The sequence below is a fragment of the Phocoena sinus genome, chromosome 11 (assembly GCF_008692025.1).
Source record: "Phocoena sinus isolate mPhoSin1 chromosome 11, mPhoSin1.pri, whole genome shotgun sequence".
In the NCBI taxonomy this organism is placed as follows: domain Eukaryota; kingdom Metazoa; phylum Chordata; class Mammalia; order Artiodactyla; family Phocoenidae; genus Phocoena; species Phocoena sinus.
This window is the reverse complement of record NC_045773.1, coordinates 36,180,699-36,205,466: the sequence shown is the minus strand read 5'-3', so window position 1 is coordinate 36,205,466 and position 24,768 is coordinate 36,180,699. Positions and strand designations below refer to the sequence as shown.

Below are 24,768 nucleotides of genomic sequence, written 5' to 3'. Positions count from 1 at the left end.
TTCATATGGAAATGCAAAGGACCCCATATAGCCAAAACAGTATTGAAAATTAAGAATAAAGTTGGAAGACTTAACCTTCCCAATTTCAAAACTTACTACAGTGAATTCCCTGGTGGCCTAGTGGTTAGGATTTCGGATTTTCACTGCTGTGGCCCGGATGCAATCCCTAGTCAGGGAACTGAGATCCTGTAAGCCGCGCAGCATGGCCAAAAAAAAAAAACAAAACACTTACTATAAACCTACAGTAATTGTGTTACTGACATATGGATAGAAAAATCAGTGGTACAGAATTGAGAGTATAAAATTAAATGATCATATTTAGGGTCTACTGATTTTCAATGAGGGTCCCAAGAAAATTCAATGGGAAAAGAATAATCTTTTAACAAATGGTACTGGGACAAGTGGATATCTACATACAAAAGAATGAAGTAGAACCCTTTCTTCACATCATACACAAAAATTAACTCAAAATAGATCTCAGACCTAAATGTAAGAGTTAAAATTATGAACTCTTAAAAGAAATTATGGGAGAAATCTTCATGACACTAAAAGCAGAAGCAACAAAAGAAAAAATAGACAAAACTAGATTTCATCAAATTTTAAAACTTTTATGCTCCAAAGGACACCATCAAGAAAGTGAAGATGGGGGACTTCCCTGGGGGTCCAGTGGTAAAGAATCCACCTTCCAAAGCAGGGGACACAGGTTCAATCCCTGGTTGGGGAACTAAGATCCCACATGCTGTGGGGCAACTATGCCTGCGCGCCACAACTACTGAGCTCGCACGCCTCAACGAGAGAGCCCACATGCTGCAAACTACAGAGCCCACGCTTTCTGGAGCCTACACACCCTGGAGCCCATGTGCCACAACTAGAGAGAAGACTGCGCGCCACAACGAAAGATGCCGCACGCCTCAATGAAGGCCCCGCGTGCTGCAACTAAGACCCAACACAGCCAAAAAAGTAATAAAGAAAAAATAAATAAATAATAAAAAAATGAAAGTGAAGATGGGACTTCCCTGGTGGTCCAGTGGTTAAGACTCCGCACTTCCACTGCAGGGGGCACAGGTTCGATCCCTGGTCAGGGAACTAAGATCCCACATGCTGCATGGCGCAGTCAAAATAAAATAAAATAAAATATACTTTAAAAAGAAAGTGAAGAGAATCCACAGAATGGGAGACAGTATTTTTGAATCTTATATCTGATAGGGGACTGACATTTGTAACTGATAAAGAACTCCTACTACTCAACAATAAAAAGATAAATAAACCAATTTAAAAATGGGCAAAGGATTTGAATAGATATTTCTCCAAAGTAGGTATAAAAATGGCCAATAAGCCATGAAAAGATGCTCAACAACATTAGTCATTAGGGAGGTGCAAATCAAAGCCACAATAAGATACCACTTCCAGGATGGCTAGAATCAAAAACAAAACAAAACAAAACAAAAAACACAGAAAATAAGTGTTGGTGAGGATGTGGAGAAATTACAACTCTCATACATTGCTGATGGGAAGTAAAATGATATAGTTGCTTTGGAAAACAGTTCTGCAGTTCCTCAGAAAGTTAAACATAGGGCTTCCCTGGTGGCACAGTGGTTGAGAGTCCGCCTGCCGATGCAGGGGACACGGGTTTGTGCCCTGGTCTGGGAACATCCCACATGCCGTGGAGCAGCTGGGCCAGTGAGCCATGGCTGCTGAGCCTGCGCATCCAGAGCCTGTGCTCTGCAATGGGAGAGGCCACAACAGTGAGAGGCCTGCATACCGCAAAAAAAAAAAAAAAGTTAAACATAGAGTCACCATATGATCCAGCAATTCCACTCCTAGGTATATACCCAAGAGAACTGAAAACATATGTCCACACAAAAACTTGTACATGAATGTTCAAAGCAACTTTATCCACAGTGAAAAGTGAAAACAACTCAAATGTTCATCAACTGATGAATAGATAAATAAAATATGAAATATACATACGGTAGAATTTATTTGGCAATAAAAAGAAATGAAATACTGGTACAGGCTACAACATGGATATAACCTTGAAAGCATTATGCTAAATAAAAGAAGCCAGATACAAAAGGCCATATCTGTATGATTCCATTTATATGAAATATTGAGAATAGGCAAATGCATACAGACAATGGTTGCCAAGGGCTAGAGACAAGGAGGAATGGAGAGTGACTAGTATTGAGTATGGGGTTTCTTTTTGAGGTGATGGAAATGTTCTAGAAACAGATAATAGCAGTGAATGTACAATTATATAAATATACTAAAAACCACTGAATTGGCACTTTAAAATTTTTTTAAATAGTTATGGAAAAAAATAAAAGAAGCAAACTTGAATATAATTTGACAGTCAAGCAGAACAAGCAGGACATATATAATTTTATCTATAAAGTACTAAGGATTCCAGTCTCCAGAGAATGCTTAAGACTAAATTTTGGTTTCAATTCAATGAGTTTAAATGAAAAGAGCATCATACTTATACTTTTCTATAAAAACAAAACCTTATTAAAAACACTTGAGGGGGGGCTTCCCTGGTGGCGCAGTGGTTGAGAGTCCGCCTGCCGATGCAGGGGACACGGGTTCGTGCCCCGGTCTGGGAAGATCCCACATGCCGCGGAGCGGCTGGGCCCGTGAGCCATGGCCGCTGAGCCTGCGCGTCCGGAGCCTGTCCTCCGCAACGGGAGAGGCCACAACAGTGAGAGGCCCGCGTAACGCATAAAAAAAAAAAAAAAAAAAAAAACACTTGAGGGACTTCCCTGGTGGCACAGTGGTTAAGAATCCGCCTGCCAATGCAGGGGACACGGGTTCAAGCCCTGGTCTGGGAAGATCCCACACGCCGTGGAGCAACTAAGCCCGTGCGCCACAACTACTGAGCCTGTGCACTAGAGCCCACGAGCCACAACTACTGAGCCCACGTACCACAACTACTGAAACCTGCGTGCCTAGAGCCCGTGCTCCGCAACAAGAGAAGCCACCACAATGAGAAGCCCGTGCACCACAATGAAGAGTAGCCCCTGCTCACTACAACTAGAGAAAGCCCACACGCAGCAACAAAGACCCAAACAGCCATAAATAAAATAAATAAAAACATTTGACTATAGACATATAAAATAGTTATATATATTTATATAAAAGTGTTAAATATGAAAATGTATGTAATATATAAACTTTAAATATATAGAGATTATAAAAATATAGTCAATATATATATTAAATATATTCTTTAAATATTTTACAAATAAAAATGTGAAGTTAATCAAATGTTCTGGCTTTCTTTCTAATCCTTAGCTATTACCATGCTTCATCTAATTTAGGCTTCTTTCCATGTTCAAGTAGAAGATACCCTTTAAATTTACTCAGAATAGTCTCTCAGTATCAAAATCCTTTTGTTCCGTTCCTTTTCTTCTCTTCTTCCTTCTCCTTTGGTTCCAACACATAAAATATGTTTTTTTAATTCCTTAACTTAAAAAATCAGACAAATCCACTAACTTTTAAAAGCAAGAAGGAATGTGATATTACCTAATTGTTGGAACTGTCCATTGACTTGCAGGACTTACAAAAGAATGATGTAGAAATAGGAAAAAACACACTAATGGCAAATGGCAAGTACCCTACACGAGGGCACAGAAAGGATCTAAGAATTCCTTGGGTCCTATCCTTTGGTTCTGTCATGTTTAAACTGTTATATGGGAACAACTGATTTTCCTAAAACCACAACTAAAAGCACAACCAAAGAACACAACCCACACCTTTGTAACCACACTTTCCAGTCTTCTTTCTGAAACCAATACCTTGTGCATGTCACTCACCTGGTCCTTTGATAAATTTTGGTCTTTGTTTAGGGGCTGCAGAGGCTTCACTGGGTCATTCCTTTCTCCAGTGACATAGTCAATGGACCATGTGGAAATTCGGTTTCCAGGCTGAGCACTGGATTTAGTGTTATCCTGCAGCCTCTCTTTCACTTGAGAAATAATACATTTACCTTCTAGCTCATTAGAGGCATCTAAGTGTCTTCGTTGATTCTCTTGAACTAAGCTGTTGTTCACTGAGTTCCTCCTTTCTGCAGGTAAGATGTCAATATTCACCCTACTGATCGTGGCTAGCGATTCTGCAGTATTGCTTATGTCTGGTTTGTAGGTGTGGCCTTTCAGACGTGGGGGTGTCTTCAAGGGGCCAATGACTATGGGTTTCTCCTGGGACAAATATTTGTCTTCACCCTGAATGAAAACATGCTTCCAAGTTATTATAGCACTCCTCACACCATATTAGAAAATTAACTCAAGGGGCTTCCCTGGTGGCGCAGTGGTTGGGAGTCCGCCTGCTGATGCAGGGGACACAGGTTCGTACCCCGGTCCGGAAGGATCCCACATGCCGCAGAGCGGCGAGGCCCACGAGCCATGGCCGCTGAGCCTGCACGTCCAGAGCCTGTGCTCAGCAACGGGAGAGGCCACAGCAGTGAGAGGCCCGCATACCGCAAAAAAAAAAAAAAAAAAAAAAAAAACAACTCAAAATGAAATAGCAGTTTCCTCAGAAAGTTAAACATGGAATAATCATAAGACCCAACAATCCCACTCCCAGGTATCTGTCCCAAGAACTAAAAGTAGGGACTCAGATATTTGTACACTAATGTTTATAGCAGCATTATTCACAACGGCCAGAAGATGGAAACAACCCAAATGTCCATCAGCAGATGAATGGATAAACAAAATGTGGTATATACATACAGCGGAATATTATAAAGCCATAGAAAGGAATGAAATTCTGATACATGCTACAATATGGATAATGTTTGAAAACTTGCTAAGTGAAATAAGCTAGACACAAAAGAACAAATGTTATATGATTCCATTTATATGAGGTATCTAGAACAGGCAAATTCAGAGAAAGTAGGTCAGAGGTTACCAGGGTCTGGGAGTAGAGGCAATGGGGAGTTAGACCTTAATGGGTACAGAGTTTCTGTTTGGAATGATGAAAAGGTTTTGGAAGATATGGTGACGGCTGCACAACACTGTGAATGTAATTAAGGCCATGGAATTGTATGCTTAAAAATGGTACAAAAAAAAAAAGGTACAAAATGAAAATAATTAATTAATTAATTTAAAAATGGTACAAAATTTTATATTACTTATATTTTACCATAATAAAATATTTTTAATGGATCAATAACCTAAATATAAGAGCTAAAACTATAAAAATCCTAGGAGAAAACATAGGCATACATCTTCATGACCTTGGATTTGGCAAGGGATTCTTAGATATGAGCATGGGCAACAAAAGTAAAAAACAAATAAATTAGACTTCATCAAAATTAAAAACATTTGTGCATAAAAGGACATTATCAAGAAAGTGAAAGGACAACCTAAAGAACGGGAGGAAATATTTGTAAGTCATATATCTGATGAGGGTCTAGTATCTATAATATAGAAAGAACTCTTAGAACTCAATAATAAAAAACAAAAAACCCAATTAAAAAATGGGCAACAGGCTTAATAGATATTTCTCCAAAGAAGGCATTCAAATGGCCAACAAGTTCTATGTCATTAGTCAAATGCAAATCAGAACTACAATAACATACCACTCCACATCCACTAGGATGGCTAGAATCAGAAAAACAGAAAATAACAAGAGTTGGTGAAGTTGTAGAGAAACTGGAATTCTCAGGGATTGCTGATAAAAACATGAAATGGTGCAACCACAAAGGAAAAACAATGTGGTCATTCCTCAAAAAGTTAAACATAGAATTACCATATGACTCAGCAATTACTCTCCTAGATATTATACCCAAGAGAACTGAAAACAGATACTCAAACATTGTACATAAATGTTCATAGCAAAAGCCAAAAGGTGAAAACCACCCAATATCTACCAATGAATGAATGGATAAACAAACTGTATTGGAGTATTATTTAGACATAAAAATAAATGAAGTATTGATATATGCTACCTGGATGAACCTCAAAAACATGCTAAGTGAAAGAAGCCAGACACAAAAGGTTACATATTGTATGATTCCATTTATATCAAATATTCAGAATAGGCAAACCCATACATACAGAGAACACTGGTGTTTTACAGGGGCTGGATGGAGGAGGAGTGACAACCTAATGGGATGAGGTTTCCTTTTGGGGTGCTGAAAATGTTTTGGAATGAGATAGAGGTGACGGTCGCACAATGCTGTGAATATACTAAATGCAATTAATTGTTCACTTTAAAATGGTTAACTTTATGTTATATAAATTCCACCTCAATTAAAAAAAACTTCTTAAAGTTATTACAGCACTGACTTCATGAACATTTTAATAGGCACTTTGAATACTTCACCAGTATTCCTTCTTTACAATACAAAACTACTTACACAACAGAAATCTAATGAAGCTTAGTCATTTCACATAGAATAACTAGCTTAGGTAACCTATCATTTTAATACAGTTTCTAGAATACATATCCTTTAGAATGAGACGTACCATTACATATGTCTTGGAGCCCTCAGAAGAGTGTGGTTGAGGGGGAACGGCTTCATGACTTAATTCAGCCTTTCCAGAAACCACTGTAGCCACAGGCTTGGATTTAGAGTCATCATTTTTAATATTATTTTTGGAGTTTTTTCTTTATGAGGAAGAAAAGAAGAAAAAGTTATTATCAATACAGTGAAGGTTAAAGGTTTCTATGTATATGAGGAAATGTGCATACATGTTACACTCCCTCTTAGAACGGCTTGTTTTATTTCTTTCTTTCTTTTCTTTTCTTTTTTTTTTCTTTTTTGGCTGTGCCATGCGGCTTGTGGGATCTTAGTTCCCTGACCAGGGATTGAACCCGGGCCCCCTGCAGTGAAAGCGTGGAGTCCTAACCACTGGACTGCCAGGGAATTCCCATAGAACTGCTCCTTTTATAGATAGGAGTCTTCTAAAAACCAGTGGGTGTTCTACAAAACATTTGACCAGTAATCTCCAAAAACAATCAAGGTCATGAAAAACAAAGAAAGTGAGAAAATGTCAGAGACCCAAGTTGACTAAGGAGAAATGAGGAGTAATATGGTATGCTGGACTGGATCCTGAAGCAGAAAAAGGACACTAGTAGAAAAACTGGTGTAAGCCAAGTGAAGTCTGGATTTAGTCAACATAAGCTACTGATGTTGTTTTCTTAGTTCTGACAAATGTACCATGGTAACATAAGATGCTGATAGGAGAAACTGGGTGAGGGTTATACAGAAACTCTGTTCTATCTCTGCAACTCTTCTGTAAATACAATATTATTCTAAAATTTAAAACCTATGAAAACTTGCCTCACAATTAGAAGTGCCAGGATAATTTTCATCTTCAAGTTTCACATTTGTAATAATACCACAACTGCTCTGCCAAATTTGAAAGTAAAAATGATTGGTATACTTGGCCTTGACTTGCAGAATAAATGTATACAGGAATAATATCCCCAACTGTTTAAGTGTGACATTTTCCAATGCAGCTAAACCTCTGGAGAATTCAAGGGGAGCATGAAGACCAGAGCTGCAGAAAGCCAAAGGTCTGTAGGTAGGAAATTATAGGCAATGTAAACAAAAATATGACCCTTCTTTATCCCCCAGGGCCTCTCTAGCATTGCCTCCCAAACTTAACATGTCAAAAGACAAGGACTGTGAAGGTCTTGTCCAGCTCTAAGTCTCAGATCCTAGAACAGCTATTTATGAAGGTAGGACCTGAAAGTCAAAGAAGGAATTCTATCCCCTTGAGAAGTTATATGAGTAAAGAGGGAACCTCTTTATTTTTTAAATGTGACTATTATCTTACATAGTACATAATGTAATAATAGGCTTCTTAGATGATCTCTCATTTTAATATGATTTCTAAAACCTACATCCTTGGGCTTCCCTGGTGGCGCAGTGGTTGAGAGTCCGCCTGCTGATGCAGGGGACACGGGTTCGTGCCCCGGTCCGGGAAGATCCCACATGCTGTGGGGTGGCTAGGCCCGTGAGCCACGGCTGCTAACCCTGTGCATCCGGAGCCTGTGCTCCGCAACGGGAGAGGCCACAACAGTGAGAGGCCCGCGTACCGCAAAAATAAATAAATAAATAAAAAAAACATACATCCTTTTAAAAGGATCGTACTCAATATGTCTTGGAACTCTCAGAGGAATGTGAAAGTGATTACTCCAATGGTTCTCTAGATTTTTGATTTTAGCAATTAAGCAAACCTCAACATTTGTTCTAATCATGCAATTCTACTTCATGTTTTTAAAAAACTCACCATAAACTCTCATACATGAAAATTATAAAAGCCACCCTCTTTTATTCCATCTATTTAGCTGACCTATTTGCAAGGGAAATATCTTACGCCTTCGTGGCCTCCAAAAACAAGGATATTTGGCGCTTTATGTAAGGCTGCCTTAGGATGCTCCTCACAGAAGGTCTTTCTTCAGGCCTTTTGCTCAGCATGGTTCTTATTATTTCTGCCAGCTCTGGGCTGTAATCTTTCGGCATTGGTGGCAGCTACAAAGAGAAATAATACCATAAGTATGACTAACAGTCTTGTGAAAAGTAAAAGAAGGTAGAGGTTTCCCAAGATATATTTTTTAAATCATTATCCACAGCAGAAAATAACCAGCATATTAGTCTACAGGAAGCGTATCTGGCATCCTGGTTATAATAGCAAGTTGTAAAATTATAAAATATATCCTTCAAACCAGCAGTCCCATTTGAGGACCCTCTCCTTCATAAATAAGAGCATGAGTTCCTAAAGATTTATGTACCAGGATATTCACTGCAGTATTGTTCTTATAATAGTGAACAACTGGAAACAATGTAAATGGCCATTCATAGGGTACTTGTGGAATAGAGTATGGTATACCCTTCTAATAAAATACCAGGCAGCCTTTAAAAAAATACAAGACTTACAGGTACTGACCTGGAAAGATGTCCCTCATTTATTAAGTCAAAAAAGCACGTTGTGTACCAGTGTGTATAGCCTGATTCCATTTCAGTTACTTTTTTAACATACACACCCAGAGTTATAAAGACAGGAAAAGTCAGGAAGGCTATGCGCCAAATCATTACCAATGGTTATCTCCAAGGGATGGAAATGGATGGAAACAGGGGAATTTCACCTCTTTCTTGTTTGATTCTTTAAGAAGTGGAATTATGAGCAAATTTTACTTTTTCTGTGTTTTTTTCAAATTAAAAAAATAAATGAGTCTTGGTATAATGTTAAAATCAGTAGGTGATTTACAGCCTTAAAACTTAACGGTGTGAGGATGCCTGACACTGCAGGGGGCGACTAGCCTCATAAAATTGACACATAAAGTTGGTCACTCTAGCATCTATCATACATAATGCTTTCTGCAATTTTTAACTGGTTACTAGTGATTGTGATGATTATCAAAGGAGTAAGAAGTTCAAACAGAGTAGACTCTTTTTTTTTAAATAAATCTTTATTTATTTATTTTTGGCTGTGTTGGGTCTTCGTTGCTGCACGTGAGCCTTCTCTAGTTGCAGTGAGCGGGGGGCTACTCTTCATTGTGGTGCGCGGGCTTCTCATTGTTGTGGCTTCTCTTGTTGCAGAGCATGGGCTCTAGGTGCGCGGGCCTCAGTAGCTGTGGCTCGCGGGCTCTAGAGCACAGGCTCAGTAGTTGTGGCGCACGGGCTCAGTTGCTCCGTGGCATGTGGGATCTTCCCAGACCAGGGCTCGAACCCGTGTCCCTTGCATTGACAGGCGGATTCTTAACCACTGAGCCACCAGAGAAGTCCAAACAGAGTAGACTCCTTTTAAACAGGGCTCATTTAACCGCTTAGGTGAAGCTACCAGTAGCCTCAGGGCACCTGCACATCCTGTGTCTATAAGATACTGGTTTTCAAGAAGCCAATTCTTCAGAGCCATTAAGCCACCCTTATAAATTAATATTAAGAAACGATCAATCCCTTCTCTTCCAGTTCAACCCTCCCCACAGACAGGACCCACCATTCTTAACTATCCACCCAATATGATTACTCCCTTTTCTCAGTAGCTACTTTCAAAACTGCACTAAAGTAACCTTGCTCCAAATATTAAAAACAATTAATTCCAGAATATTCTTTACCTTTCCTTCAATAATCCGATAAACTAAAGAATTCATGTCTTTTGCATTGAAAGCATGCTTCAGGGTGGCCATTTCATAAACACAGCATCCCAGAGCCCAAACATCAGACTAGGAAAAAAAAATAGTAAATGGTTAAATGTCAGAATGCCTTATTTACAGTTTTCCTCTTAAAAAAAAAAACATTTTCCTTAAACCAATTCACAGAGAATTCTTCTAACTTACTATTCTGATGGGTTCTAAAATTATACTGCTGTAGAGACAAGGTGAGCTGGCAAACACAGCCGAATCCTACCTTATAGTTGTAGGGTTTGTTTGAGAACAATTCAGGGCTCATGTAGTAGGGTGTGCCAATGAGGGTGCTAGCCATGTCACAGTGTTTCTCAAGCACTCGGGCAATTCCTAGGTCACCCACTTTGATGATGTTTTTTCTTGTTAGGAAGACATTTTGAGTTTTTAGATCTCGGTGAAGGATGTGTTTTTCATGTAAATACTGAAGAAAAATAAAATTTTATTAAATATAAATATTTAATACCTGACTTATTTATACCTGACTTCTTATATACCATCAACAACTGTATAAGTTAAAGAGCCTTATACTCTTAGATGAGCCTTACCTACACATCAAAACACTATTGTTAAAAAAAAAAAACAAAAAAACCCCACTATTGTTTTATAATCTCTAAATAAAAAGTCTAATTTACAACTTTCCAAAGTAAGAAATTAAGTTCCATGCATTAATTTTCCCAGCTTCCTTCACAATTGTTCCCTGGTGACTTGACAATCATACCGTCTAGAATTATATGGACCCAGTTAAAAAATGTGCTTACAAACTTTCACTGAAGGTAGAAAGACAACTTATACAAGGTCAGATGCACATTCCTCTCAGACTTATGAAATCTTCAGCTTAATAATATTTTCAACTATAACAATATCACTTTTATTGTTTAAATCCTAAGATACATTCTCTAATATCAGAGTGATATTCCATAAACAGTCTCACTTTTGAATATGTGTATATTAAAACACAAACATGTTTCACATTTCTACTCACTCTGCCACAGCAGGGTTAAAGCCCAAAGCCCCACAGTTTAGGCAGATGAATTAGCCCAACCACCTTTCAGTATGATGCAGCTGACCAACTGATAACAAACATGGTCATTCTTTGCTCTTTGTCAATTCAGGGCCCTTAAAATGGATTTTGCTATAAATATTAAATGAATAGAGAATTGTCTTTCCCAGCAATCAGACAAAATCCATGTCTGCTTCAATACAGATATCACTCATTCAGAAACACTTCAGTGCTACAGCAAGAGGAACTAGGTCCACTTCATAAATGGATTTTTAAAAGAATTTTTTTTTTCATTAAGCATTTGGGGAAGCATTTTCCTAAAATCCACCAAGCATCTCTCTGTCACCTTGGAGCAAGTGGGATGCTATGAGTCCTGACAGTACCTGCAGAGCCATAGCGATCTGAACAAACCATTCCACCACCTGACTCTCGGACAGAAGCCTCCCCTTCTGCTCTTTGAGCTTTCGGTACAGATCACCTCCTTCGCAGAAGCCCATGACGATGTACAGCAGACCATCCCCTCCCTCCCACGACTCCTTGTAGGTGACAATATTGGGATGCTTCAACTGAGACAAGAGCTGAGCTTCCTGTTCAGCAGCTTGCCGCTCTCGGCTGGAGGCATTTCGGAGGTTCAGTTTTTTGATGACATACTACAAAAAAAACACATGTTTTTACAATATGCAAACAAACATACAGTATTATAGATTCAAAAGTATTTAAGGATTATCCTGAGTGTCCTCAAAACCAACCTTCTGGAGACTGCCACATAACCTATTCATTTTGTTATTCACAAAGCACAAAACTGGGAAAAAGACTTGTTACCACTAATGATACTTCTTACAAGTTAGATTTATAGCAGGGTAGGGGGTCACAAAAAAATTATACTTTCCATCTGCATTTTACAATTTCATTAATGGCTAAAAATGAGTCAATGTTAACATACCACTGAATTAACCAAAAAATCTGTGGTAGAGATTCTTTAACCCCTAAGCTCCCCCTACAAAGGTGCATACAATATGACTTGAATGTACATCTGCAGACAGAATGGGTCTGTGGATTCCATTACATACTCAAAGGGATCCAAGGCCCAATAAGGCTAAACATCACCTATCCTCAACATCCAAAATTATTCTCACTTCAAAAAAAACAAAACAACGTCCTCCAACACCTAATACATTGCCCTCAACCGACACACCAAACAATTCATTATTCAACAAACACAATCATAAATGTGTTTTGTCACAAAGCATAAATGTGCTTTGTAAAATGTAAACAAACTACTGCTGAAATGTGAGGGGTTATTATTACAGCTAGTACCCCATCCTCAGCTCAAAAAAATCCCCCCTCCCCATTGACCACTGAATAAATCTCTTATGTCTGAGCTTGTGTTCCAGACAGTGACCAGCACCTGAGACAAGGCAGAAGAGGCGAGAGGACCTTATACTTATGGGGCCATCTCCTCTCAGTTTGTCTGGGGCAGTCCCATTGTCCTGATGTAATTATAAATAGTGTCTCCTTTCAGTTTCCAAATTGTCCCAGTTTGTACATTATATGGTTTATAAACCATATTTACGAAATGGTTCATTATCCTGAGGCTAATGGGATAAAGCGCAACATTAGAGGCACGTTTTAGAAAGATCACTGAGACTGCAATGAAAGTGATGAACTGGAGAAGGGCAAGTCATGTGGCAGGGAGGACAAGCGGGAGGCCATGGCCACAGCTTAGCTAGAGACAGTGATGTCCTGGATGGGGGAGGTACCCATGGAGATGAAGAAGAGGCCAGTTGGCTTAGTGGACAGACCAATAAGGGGGTGGGAGTGGGGGAAGGTAAGGGGGGGAGCCCAGAACGACTCCCAGGTGTCCAGCTTGGGCAACTGGCTGGTTGGTGGTGCTACTCCCTGAAATGCGGACCGTGAGAGGAGGTTTGGAGGGAAGGTGACGAGCTGAGTTTTGAGCGAGCCCAGAGGTCTCCAGGTCAGACGGGGTATGGGGCCCTTCACTGAAGGAGGAATACTTGCCAGGCGCCGCCGTTAGGTCCTGGGAGTGTACGCTCTCATGGAACTATCGAGAGTTGGGGGAAAGTGTGCAGATTAAGCACACCAATTACGACTACAAAGAGAATGCCAGGGAGTTCGGGGCGCATATGACAGGAAGGCCTGGCCTAGTCTTGATGGTCTGGGACAATTTCCCAGAAGAAGTGCCATCTGAGGCGCGTCCCCTTCAGAATATCTGGGCCCAGCCCTTGGACGGCGCCCTCGGCGAATCCCTGCCTGCTCCCATCCTCTGCCGGGCCCCAGCTCCGCCGACCTGCCTGCCGTCCCGTCGGTGCCTCACGAGCGTCACCTCCCCGTAGCTGCCCCTGCCCACGACACGCAGGTAGCAGTAGGCAGTCAGGGGCATGATCCCGGAGCGGGCCCACAGTCGGGATGCGGCGGCAGCGACAGACCCCGCTCATTCCAGAGAGGAAGTGGTGCCGGCGGCGGCTGAGGCGGCCCTGCCAGGGAGCCAGCGCAGAGGCCCGACCCAGCGCGACGCCGCTGCCATAGCGATCCCCACAGTCGCTGCCCTGCGCATGCTCCGTGGCCCGGAGGACCCACCACAGAGCCGAGGCGACAGGCGGCCAGAGCGACCACGCCGGGCCTGCGCGCGCACCCTCGGCCTCACTTCCAAGGCCGGAACTTGCGGGTTTCCCGCAACAATAGACTCATGAACGCTTCCACTTACTGAGTGCTTAGTTGTTCTTAGTGCTTTGCACGTATTCGCTTCCCAAATACTTACTGGCTGCTTACCCTGTGCCTGGCCGAAAAAGTCCCTGCCCTCCGGGAGCTCACATTCTAATGGGGGACTGGGGACAGACTAGATTCTACAAGTAACATTTGTTATATTTACTTTATCATATGGTGGTTAATGTATGCATGCAGCAATCCATCTTATTTTTTATGCATTGCAAGACAAATTGAAGATATCAGTGCACTTCACCCCTAAACAATTCAGCTTGCATATTGAGAACTGCAAAAACTCTCAGAAGGACTCCATTCAAACCCCTGCACTAAGTGACTTGACCAAATTTTGGCATGGTTTTTAACAGCTTAAGGCGGTGTCCCCGGAGAACCTGCCCACCTTAAATGGCCTGCCTGTTAAAGCTCAAAACTGCCAAAAGATTTATCGTTTGATCCAGCCAACACCTCCCTTTCCTAGGACATATACCTAAAAAGCTTAAAATTATAAATCCAATGGGGCGGGGGTGGGGGGGTTGTATTCCTACAACCCCAGAATGTCTTTCTTAAGGTCATGAAATCCATCCCATTGAAATGTAAGGTTTCTTGGCCTATATCCAAGAACCAATTTTTGCCCGGTTTGGGGGGGGTGGAGTTGAGAATGCATAATATAGAGCATACTATTGGGGTTTTTAAAATATAAATTTACTTTTATTTATTTATTTTTGACTGCATTGGGTCTTTGTTGCTATGCGGGCTTTCTCTAGTTATGGCAAGCAGGGGCTTCTCATTGCAGTAGCTTCTCTTGTTGCGGAGCACGGGCTCTAGGTGCGTGGGCTTCAGTACTTGTGGCACACGGGCTCAGTCGCTGTGGCTCACAGGGTCTAGAGCGCAGGCTCAGTAGCTGTGGCACATGGGCTTAGTTGCTCTGTGGCATGTGGGATCTTACCAGACCAGGGATCAAACCTGTGTCCCCTGCAGTGGCAGGTGGATTCTTAACCACTGCACCACCAGGGAAATCCATCTACTTTCTTTACCTACTTTTCATACACAGTTGTTTCCTTTCACCCTTATTATTTCTAAGTAGTTTCAATTACATATCTTAATTAGAATTCTTAACCCTTAGAATCCTTAATTTCTAGCGAAAACTAAGAAGTGAGTAATCGTGGACAGTCTCTTACACTAGCATTCTATGGATTGGCAGAGATAAATACATTCCATAATTTCTAGGAGTACATCTTCCTCATAGTAAATTTTCCAATGTAGCAGAAAAGATTTTTACTAATAGACCTAAATATATTTAGGGTCTTTTTTTTTTTTTGTATAAGTGGATTAACTTATGTTCAGTGATTAATGATTAATGTTTCAGTATTTTATTTTATTTGAAAATGATCTAAATATTTAATAAATGTCCATTATTAACTTTAACTTATTTAAGTTAAATAATGGAAACTATTTAAGTAGATATGCCATAAAATAAAATAATTGCTGAAGTGTTTTACCTAAAGACTCTTTTTTGTGTGTGTGTGATACGCGGGCCTCTCACTGTTGTGGCCTCTCCCGTTGCGGAGCACAGGCTCCATACGCGCAGGCTCAGCGGCCATGGCTCACAGGCCCAGCCACTCGGCGGCATGTGGGATCTTCACAGACCGGGGCACGAACCCGTGTCCCCTGCATCAGCAGGCGGACTCTCAACCACTGCGCCACCAGGGAAGCCCTACCTAAAGACTCCTATTCCATTTATGTCTATTTAATTCACTTGTTCTTTTTTTTAAAAAAAACTATTTATTTATTTATTTTTGGCTGCGTTGGATCTTAGTTGTGGCAAACGGGATCTTTCATTGTGGGGTGCAGGCTTCTCTCTACTTGTGGCGCACAGGCTCCAGAGCACACAGGCTCTGTAGTTGCAGCACGTGGGCTTAGTTGCCCCGTGGCATGTGGGATCTTAGTTCTCCAACCAGGGATCGAACCAGCATCCCCTGCATTGCAAGACAGATTCTTAACCACTGGACCACCAGGGAAGTCCCAATTCACTTGTTCTTAACATGAAAATTTCATCATACCAAGTTGTTTTTCTTGCTAACAAATTTGGTAACAGAAACAACATGAACTTATTTAGCTAGTGTACTCGGGTGGAATAAAAGTTGTATGTCTTGGGCTTCCCTGGTGGCGCAGTGGTTGGGAGTCCGCCTGCCGATTGGGGGGACGCGGGTTCGTGCCCCGGTTCGGGAGGATCCCACGTGCCGCGGAGTGGCTGGGCCCGTGGGCCATGGCCGCTGAGCCTGCGTGTCCCGAGCCTGTGCTCCGCGGCGGGAGAGGCCACAGCGGTGGGAGGCCCGCGTACTGCAAAAAAAAAAAAAAAGAAAGAAAAGTTGTATGTCTGCATTATTTTTAATGATAACTCTGAAGACATACCTATTTTAATTAAACCAACAAACTTAAACTAGCTTTTATTTACCAAAGATTACCTCAGATCACATGAACTTGAAAAACATTTGGGTTAGTTTTTATATTTCTGAGAGTTTTAGGAATCCTTAATTCATATAAGTGCTTGTGGACAGGGAATTTTGCCTGCCATTCCAGTGAACAATGTTGCCCACCATCCCAGTTCTACAAGGATGCAGCCGTTAGCTACAGCAGCCCACAGTGCTCCCTGAGGGTAATTCAGGATGAAAAACAGGAGGCATTCTGCACTTTGGATATTGGCATTAGATAGTTAAGGTGCATTTCTAAGACATAATTTCTATGAACCCGGATTCTTGCACCTTCCCATACGTAGGAAAGCACTCCAATCATTGACCTGAGGCTTCTGTTCCTTGTGATTAGCAATAATCTTTTGATGTTCTGAGGCAGGAGATAGATGGGCTCCAGGTTAGACATTTACAGCCAGCCTCCTGTTTACACTTCCAGATAGAAATAACAACAGGAACAGGGTAAATAGCTGGACTTTGCCTCTAGTGACCTAGAGATTGTCATGCTGAGTGAAGTAAGTCAGACACAGAAAGACAAATATCATATGATATTGCTTATATGTGGAATCTAAAAAAAAAGGGTATAAATGAACTTACTTACAAAATAGAAGTAGAGTCATGGATGTAGAAAACAAACTTATGGTTACCAGGGGATAAGGGGGGGAGGGGAGGGATAAATTTAGAGATTGGGACTGACATATACACACCTACTATATATAAAACAGATAATTAATAAGAATCTGCTGTATAGCACAGAGAACTCTACTCAATCCTCTGTAATGGCCTATACGGGAAAAGAATGTAAAAAAAAAAAAGTTCATATATGTATATGTATAACTGATTCATTTTGCTCTTTGCTGTACACCTGAAACTAACACAACATTGTAAATCAACTATACTCCAACAAAAATTAAAAAACAAAACAAAACAGTAATGGCAGGGCCAGAGAAGAGTGAGTCTTGCCCAGATAAAAGATAAAGAGGGACTTCCCTGGTGGTCCAGTGGGTAAGACTCTGCACTCCCAATGCCGGGGGCCTGGGTTCAATCCCTGGTCCGGGAACTAGATCCCGCATACATGCCGCTACTGAGAGTTCACATGTGGCAACTAAGAAGTCCGCATGCTGCAACTAAGAAGCCTGCATGCCACAACTAAGAGTCCACGTGCCACAACTAAAGATCCCTCAGAACTCAACAAAGATCCTGCACCACAACTAAGACCCAGCGCAGCCAAAATAAAAGAAAAAAAGTCCACATATTTCTCATTCTCAAGGTCAAGGAGACCTCCCTGACTACAAATGCGCAGAAAGGCTCTCAGGGATTAAAAAGGGACGGGGGGCTTCCCTGGTGGCGCAGTGGTTGAGAGTCCGCCTGCCGATGCAGGCGACACGGGTTTATGCCCTGGTCTGGGAAGATCCCACATGCCGCAGAGTGGCTAGGCCCGTGAGCCATGGCCGCTGAGCCTGCACATCCGGAGCCTGTGCTCCGCAACGGGAGAGGCCACAACAGTAAGAGGCCTGTGTACCGCAAAAAAAAAAAAAAAAAAAAGGAGAGGGCACCGCCCCATAGTAGATGATGTTGTTACTGAGTCCAAGCTTGCTCTGTTCACCGGACAACAGGCCAATAAATCGGGAGATGAGGTGTTGAGGCAAGGAATAGTGACTTTATTTGGAAAGCTGGAGGACTGAGAAGATGGCAGACAAGTGTACCCCAAAAAACCGTCTTATCTGGGTCTGGATGCCAGGTTCTTTTATAGAACAGAGAAGGGGAAGAGGTGAGGAAGTAAAGTAACAAAAAGCAAAGGTTAAAGTAAAAGAAACAGATGCAACATGGAGTCAGGATTTTCTCTTCCCTGTTACGATGTCAACCTACCCATAGGCCTCTTCACTAGACTCCATCTTGGCTAAGAGATGCGAACGCACACAGGGGAGGATCCTGAGATAAACCAAATATGGACTCAGAGTGGGGCAAAGCAAGATGATTGACCAGAGGAAACCCGGAAGAAATGCCTCAAACTACCATGGGGGCACGACTCTCCCTCTCTGAGCCTGCCCATGTGTGTCTATTCACATGTGCTCTTTTTCCTCCTAATAAACACTACTTGTTTCACTACTTTCCATCTCCTTGTGGAAATTCATTTCTACAAAGCCAGTGGGGCAGGGCCTTGTCACTGGCCACTGGCCCTCATGGTCTAGTGGCTAGGATTCAGCTCTTTCACTGCCGTGGCCTGACTTCAATCTCTGGCTGGGGAACAAAGACCCTGCTTCAAGCCGCTGCTGGCCGAGACCACCAGAGATCAGTTTGACTACATGTCTTTTTTCCAGCAGAATATGTCAATGTATCCTGGCTCCTCCCTTACCTCTTCAGAACAGTTCCTCAGAGCTGAGAGGCTGTCTCCCAGGCTATGGTCCTCAATAAGATTCCTCAAATAAATCTTAAACCAAAGCACTTCCCTGCTGGCGCAGTGGTTAAGAATCCGCCTGCCAATGCAGGGGACACAGGTTCGATCACTAGTCTGAGAAGATCCCAGATGCCATGGGGCAACTTAAGCCGGCAAGCCACAACTACTGAGCCTGCATGCCACAACTACTGAAGGCTGCGTGCCTAGAGCCCATGCTCCTCAACAAGAGAAGCCACCACAATGAGAAGCCCTCGCTCCACAACAAAGAGTAGGCCCTGCTCGCCGCAACTAGAGAAAGCCTGCAACGAAGGTCCAGGTTGTGCATTTTTCTTCAATGTGCTTAAGTTTCTTTAAGCCAATTAAATAGAATTTTTTTTACAAATTAATTTTGGCAATACCTCCTTAAGGTAGAAAAATACCACACATCTACAACATATGTACGTAGACACATATAAACATACAGACTGATGCAAACAGAGAACTCATAGCTTTTTTTGTTTGTTTTTGGTTGCATTGGGTCTTCGTTGCTGTGTGTGCTTTCTCGGTGAGCGGGGGCTACTCTTTGTTGTGGTGCGTGGGTTTCTCACTGCGGTGGCTTTTCTCGTTGCGGAGCATGGGCTCTAGGCGCGCAGGCTTCAGTAGTTGTGACATGTGAGCTCAGTAGTTGTGGCTCGCAGGCTCTAGAGCACAGGCTCAGTAGTTGTGGTGCACAGGCTTAGTTGCTCCGCGGTCTGTGGGATCTTCCCAGAGCAGGGCTCGAACCTGTGTCCCCTGCATTGGCAGGCAGATTCTTAACCACTGCGCCACCAGGGAAGTCCCAAGAGCTCATAGCTTTTGTTCTAAAATTTTAGCCATGAATTCGGTACAAAATTAACTAGTTGTAGAATAAGCTGGATCCAAATGGTTTTGGCAGATGGAATAAGTTAAGGTTACCTGCTCAGATGGCTAAAACTTTTTACTAATATTTGTGGAGAAGACACTTAAGACTTTTACTTGTCTAAGTTCCAAACAACCTTTCCCCCTTTTGTTTTCCTTCGGATAAGAATGGTCTCTCTAAAGTTTGCATTTCAAAGAGATGACCTAGATAAGAATTCTGGAGAAGACCAAGTAAGAATATTTACATCTCAAAGGCACAGGGAAAAAATGCAAATTCCTCCAAGGACTTTTGTTTTCTAAGGCCAGAATTTTTACAATACTCACAAGCCTTTTAAGATAAATAGGGGAGGTTTGGGGGTTGGTAAAAAGGACAGGTGGACTTTGAATTGTTTCTGGAGCTGCATTTCTGGCTTTGCAAAGATTTGTAAGGTAAGGACAGTTGCTTTTAATTCCTCAGGGGATTATGTTGCAACTTAAATGACATTATAGATTGATCCACCCATCCAACTACATTTTTCTCAATTTGCTTCTTTGTAACAGGGAGAAGATCTTCAACTAAGATGGAAATCTAAAAGAGTCCTATGTTCTAGATTTAGAGCTATATGTCTTTGAAATGTTTTAGTAAATCCTTCCACAAAGGCTTCAGAAGGTTTTTTTGCTTGTTTGTTTTTTTCTTTCCCTCTGGGTACATTTAGCTTAGAGAAGGCCTAAAAAAAAATTCTTACCAAGCTCTGAATATCAGCGTACAATTTGGCCAATTTCTGGCCAAAGAGCTACCTTGGGGGAAAAAAAAAAAGTCCTTTCAGAAAAATCTTGTTAATTTTCAGCCAGGAGAAACAGTAACGGTAGGTACAATAACAAGTTTTATTCTCCTCTTGACTGGGCACTACAGACAGAGATTCAGGAGAGCTGAAGCTGGTTAGAATTCTCACTCTTCACTGGCTTTATCAGTTTTCCCAGGATCCCATATTCAGGCTCTAATATCTACCAGAATTGCTCAAGGTTATTCATTACTTTTAATTTTAATTTCCCTAGGCTGCTTAAGGAAATAAAATAGCTGTTTACCAGAAAATCCTTCAGGAGGCCGTCAACACTGGGAGGGGCCCACATCAGGGCCCTCCTTTGAGGGTAGATATGGGGACATCTGTAAGGCCACTAACTTGGTGGACTTTTGTTTATGGTCTTGTAGTCTCTTCAGAGTGGAAAGACAATTCAGACAGAGGATTACTAGAATGAGCACTCAAGTAAAGGAGGATAGAGGGGAGCAATAGGAGTTGCATCAGTCTCATATAGTCTTTTCTTTTACATGCCTTGTGTGCCTTTAATTTTTCATTAGCCTTTTGCAATGAATCGCTCAATGAAGCTATTATGGAATTCTGAAGGCTTTTGGAGGTTTCTGCATGCCAATTAAAATAGGTGTCCCAGGGGCTTCCCTGGTGGCACAGTGGTTGAGAGTTCGCCTGCTGATGCAGGGGACACGGGTTCGTGCCCCAGTCTGGGAGGATCCCACATGCCGCGGAGCGGCTGGGCCTGTGAGCCATGGCCACTAAGCCTGCGCGTCCGGAGCCTGTGCTCCGCAGTGGGAGAGGCCACAGCAGTGAGAGGCCCGCGTACCGCAAAAAAAAAAAAAAAAAAAAAAATAGGTGTCCCATTCTGTGTGTTTGATTTGGGAACCCTTGCTTTCAAATGCACTTCTTAAATAAATGCTCTTGTCTAACTGGAACCTTTCTCATAACAGCTATTGTAAGTCTAGATTGTCTTTGTAAGATTTTGCCATTTTTGTAGATATTTACAGCTTCCAGGACCACAGTTCTTGGGTATAAAATAAGCAGTTGTGCCAGAAGGCAACGCACTCAATTATTTGAAACTCAATCCCATTTCTTTAGCTGTCTTGGGTCTCTTAGAGCCAAATTAATACCTGAGAGGGATGTGCTGCCAGGTTGGAGTTTGTGTGGTGTTTTACAGTGGATCTTGTTGCACAGAAATTTTCTTGCGGTTGGCAGGTGACCTAGTGTCAACCTAACCCTTTCCGAGACCAATTTATTATAATTACTAGGGTCTTAGAGTTAGGGGGTGAGTGCTCTAACAGCTTTTAAGTGCTCCACCTGTGCCCACCAGTTTTGTGGCTTTTGCCTTCCAAGATTCCTATTAGCAACAGCCTTGACCTCATGTGCACATTAACAGAAACTAACAGTAACCTGGCCAAGAGAAGGCCTTGCACCACCAGCAATTCCCAATGTGGAACTGAGGACTAGGGAAAGGACTGAACCAGAAGACCCCCAACAAAGGGGACTATGGACTGGGATTCCAATCAAATAAAGAACAGTGGATGAAACCAAGAGCTAGAGGCTTGGGTTCTGGGTGGAACCATCTGCTAGCTCAAGCTGACCTGCCCCGGAATGGAAAGCCAATTAAATCAGAAGTTTGACACAAAGAGAATGGAGCTCAGAATCAGGAGGAACTTACCCATGGCCTTTGGAAGTGGCGAGAAAGAGAACTCAAAGGATTTGAGGGTACCAGTGCTTGTGTTTCTTGTCCTCAAAGCCCTCAGAAGCTTCCTCTGGATCCCACCACTGCCACCAAATCTGTTAAAAAACAAATTTCAACTGAGTAAATTTTAAAGATCTTACTGGCTTCATTCAATGATTCACGAATTGGGCAACATATCCCATCTAGCTGACAGAAAGGAGCTCCAAGGAGCTGTACAAAATGAAAGATTTTTATAGGCTGAAGGGAGCAGGAACAATGAAGTTATACTAGCAAAAAGTGGATTGGTTGTGGCATGGGTCAGGAAACTATAGTTGAAGCTGTGAGACCCAAAGGGCCATGGGCTGGGTGAGATGGAGGTCAGCAGGGGTCAGACCACTCAAGACCTGGAAGTATGTTAGACAGGGAAAGGCCTAGAGCGGATCAGCCTTTTAAAATAATGACTCTGGCTGCTGCCAGAGGGTAGACTGTAGGAGCAGAGTAGAAGTAGGGGGAAGCAGCCATCTAGGTGAGAGATGAGGGTGGTAGACTTGGTGGTGACTGGGGATTTGGAGAAAAGTGAATGGACCAAAAAGATATTTAGAGGGTTGGAGATGGGGTGGGGAGGAGGTTGAGAGTTTAGGGGAGGGAGCCATCCAGGATGCCACCCAGCTTTCTGGCTTGGATGCATGGATGGATGGTGGTGGCCTTCACTGGGATGGACAACAAGAAGAAGAAGACCAGGCTTGGTGGTGGGGGGCAAGAAAGGTCATGAGTTCAGTTTGGACATATCAGACCGAGGGGTCTGAGCAGGTCTGGACCTACCTGCTGTCCCACAGGCACCAGCAGCATGGCCACCCTCTCAAACCCCCAGGCTCAATCTTTTTTTTTTTTTTGCGGTACGCAAGCCTCTCACTGTTGTGGTCTCTCCTGTTGCGGAGCACAGGCTCCGGACGCGCAGGCTCAGCAGCCATGGCTCACGGGCCCAGCCGCTCCGCGGCATGTGGGATCTTCCCAGATCGGGGCACAAACCCATGTCACCTGCATCGGCAGGCGGACTCTCAACCACTGCGCCACTAGGGAAGCACCCCAGGCTCAATCTTTAGCAACTTCAGCTGCTTCCTGTCCACCCATCACCCTCCCCCTCCACACACGCACACATCCACAGAGTGAGTCAACCAATCTTCTTCATCTGTCACATGGGACAAGAACAGTATCCATTTCCTGGGGGTAGCTGTAAGCAGTAAGCAAACTAAGGCACAAAAGATGCTGAGAAGTGGGCCAGGTGCTAGTCACTGTTAGCACTGCCCATGCCCTTTCTCCCGGCCATGCAACACAAGTGCATTTCTATCACCTCTATGGCACAGGCTTGGAACTAGCCATCTCCCAACAGCCCAGTCTTGATCTTGCCATGCACCTGCTCAAAATATTGTTAGTGTTTCCTACTCAAAAGACGGGACCCCTGTGCCAGCTGGTCCCAAGCCATTTCCCAGCCTCCTTCCCCACTCTCTTCATCAGGTGCTGCTCCCATCACAGACACCTGCACCTTCCCCAATCATGCTACACACTTACCCATCTGCTTTTCTCTTTCTCCCCTTCCCACCCGTCCTTCCCAAGTGCCGCTCTATTTGCTAGGCACCTCCTCTGGGAGGCTTCTCCAAGGCCCTGCAGGGGATGAGCTCCACCCCTTCCAGATTTCTACAGCTTCCTCAGGCTCCTCTTTAGCTTCTGGCCACTCTTGGGATTCACTGGGTTTCCTTTGACTTGTCTGACTCCTTTTCCCAAGGCATCAGCTCACTGAACACAGGGAGGCACATAGGCTTCATCACTGTGGTGTCCTAGTGCCTGGCACTGTACCCAACCCAACATAGGGCTTGGTTGATACTGGTGCAGAAAATCAACAGAACCCCTAATGTACAGTTTCATGTAGATCCATCTCATCTCCCGCAAAGGCCAGAAGACAGGCAAGAAGGGTATTCTGGCCTGGGGACAATAAGCCCTTTCCCAGAAGCTGCTCTGTGAGACAAAGTCCAGGACAAGCAAACAGAGATCAAAGAAGCCTCTGGGCCCCCTCACCATATCAGGGTCATAGCAGCCAGTACATCCCAACCAGGGCCATGGATTAGGTTGACCAGGGGCCATGTCTGCCCAGTGTGTGTGGCTTGTGGGGGACAGACAGGGTTTGTGCATAAAACTTAAGAAACAAGCTACAAGATGGGTCTCTGGGATCTTTGACTGCTTCTTCTTTCTTCCTAATAATGCAGAGGACATTTCTATCATTACATGATAGGCCTGGGCTTTGGAGTCTGAAAGATTTGGGTTTGAATACATGCTCTTTCATTTGCTGTGTGACCAACGTCCCAGGGACACCCTGAGGATAAAACTAGATCATAAAGGGCTGAGAGCGACGCATGGTTTGTAGTCTGTCCTTCATCATGAAAGCATGGCTTTCATCTTTTGTCTCCACCATATCCTGGAATGATGAGGCTTACTTCTGCTCTTCTTTACAAAGCTGACTGGCCTAAAGGGTGTGTCACCCATTACGTATCCCCAGAACTGTCCAGACCACCTCTGGCAGAACTGCTAGAGGTGGTGCCATCAGAAACTAGGACATGGGCAGACGCTTTGTAAGCCACCGTATCTGCCTCCCTGGCCAAAGCGTGACTGTCTGAAAAGTTTGTTGATGCTTAAAGAATTTTGAAAGG

General features: G+C 42.9%; 1 protein-coding gene across 7 annotated transcripts in view; it reads right to left on the bottom strand.

Annotated features, from left to right (window-relative positions):
* NEK4 (NIMA related kinase 4) overlaps positions 1 to 13,714 on the bottom strand; it is a 42,834-nt gene extending 29,120 nt beyond the window's left edge. For 2 of the 7 annotated variants that reach the window (XM_032649780.1, XM_032649781.1), the window contains exons 1-7: positions 13,447 to 13,691; positions 11,518 to 11,784; positions 10,358 to 10,555; positions 10,066 to 10,173; positions 8,328 to 8,482; positions 6,468 to 6,609; positions 3,813 to 4,220 (exon numbers count right to left, since the gene is read on the bottom strand). In XM_032649780.1, the coding sequence (XP_032505671.1) occupies positions 3,813 to 4,220; positions 6,468 to 6,609; positions 8,328 to 8,482; positions 10,066 to 10,173; positions 10,358 to 10,555; positions 11,518 to 11,784; positions 13,447 to 13,590 (1,422 nt within the window). In that variant the 5' untranslated portion in view covers positions 13,591 to 13,691. Of the gene's footprint in view, positions 1 to 3,812; positions 4,221 to 6,467; positions 6,610 to 8,327; positions 8,483 to 10,065; positions 10,174 to 10,357; positions 10,556 to 11,517; positions 11,785 to 13,442 lie in introns of all 7 variants that reach the window. The other 5 variants (XM_032649783.1, XM_032649782.1, XM_032649786.1 and 2 more) reach the window with 5 other exon arrangements.
* Positions 13,715 to 24,768: the final 11,054 nt, after the last annotated feature.